At 50.6% G+C, this 747-nt stretch overlaps 2 protein-coding genes across 2 annotated transcripts in view; one reads left to right on the forward strand and one right to left on the reverse strand.

The window, feature by feature from the left end:
• The window catches only part of si:ch1073-184j22.1 (erythroferrone), a 5,326-nt gene extending 4,791 nt beyond the window's left edge, over positions 1-535 (reverse strand). Inside the window, exon 1 of the mRNA XM_017405408.3 lies at positions 373-535. Within this exon, the coding sequence (XP_017260897.1) occupies positions 373-516 (144 nt within the window). The 5' untranslated portion in view covers positions 517-535. The remainder of the gene's footprint in view (positions 1-372) is intronic.
• wdr33 (WD repeat domain 33) overlaps positions 1-747 on the forward strand; it is a gene marked incomplete in the record, with an annotated part of 21,955 nt that overhangs the window by 17,920 nt on the left and 3,288 nt on the right.

Consider the following 747-nt stretch of genomic DNA (forward strand, 5'->3'; position numbering starts at 1 on the left):
CAGACCCCCACAGTCCTGATCCTCCATCCCAGACCCCCACAGTCCTGATCCTCCATCCCAGACCCCCACAGTCCTGATCCTCCTCCAGCTCAGCGACACAAAGAGCCGTTTTCTCAACTGATGATGTAAAGTTTCCAGCAGCTCTGTGTGGTTGTGTCTGTCTGTGTGTGTGTGTGTGTGTCTCTGTGTGGTTGTGTCTCTGTCTGTGTGTGTGTCTCTGTGTGTGGTTGTGAGTGTGTGTGTGTGTCTGTGTCTGTGTGTGTCTCTGTTTGTGTGTGTGTGTGTCTGTCTGTGTGTCTCTGTGTGGTTATGTCTCTGTTTGTGTGTGTGTGTCTGTGTGTGTCTCTGTGTGTGGTTGTGAGTGTGTGTTACCATGCTGAACAGCTGCAGCTCCTGCAGACTGCGACGGGGGACGGAGACATCCTGCAAGAGGTGTCTGGAGAAGGACGTGGAGACACGAGAAGGACGGTCACACTCCAGGTCTGCGGGGGGAGGGGGGGAGAGACATGAACTCATGAGGAAAATTAGAGTGTGTGTGTGTGTGTGTGTGTTGGAACACCTCATCGTGAACAGAACCACCGTCTCTGATCCAGTTCTTCACTACAGACACATTATTCTGATAATAATAGGACCAGGTGTCTTTAAGCCCCGCCCATCACTCCGCCCACCATGGTGTCACATGACTTTTCTCTGAGCATAAAATATCTGATTACAGCTAAACGTGTTTGAGAAATTAATATCTGAGCA

Source organism: Kryptolebias marmoratus, unplaced genomic scaffold (genome assembly GCF_001649575.2).
Source record: "Kryptolebias marmoratus isolate JLee-2015 unplaced genomic scaffold, ASM164957v2 Scaffold41, whole genome shotgun sequence".
Classification (NCBI taxonomy): Eukaryota; Metazoa; Chordata; class Actinopteri; order Cyprinodontiformes; family Rivulidae; genus Kryptolebias; species Kryptolebias marmoratus.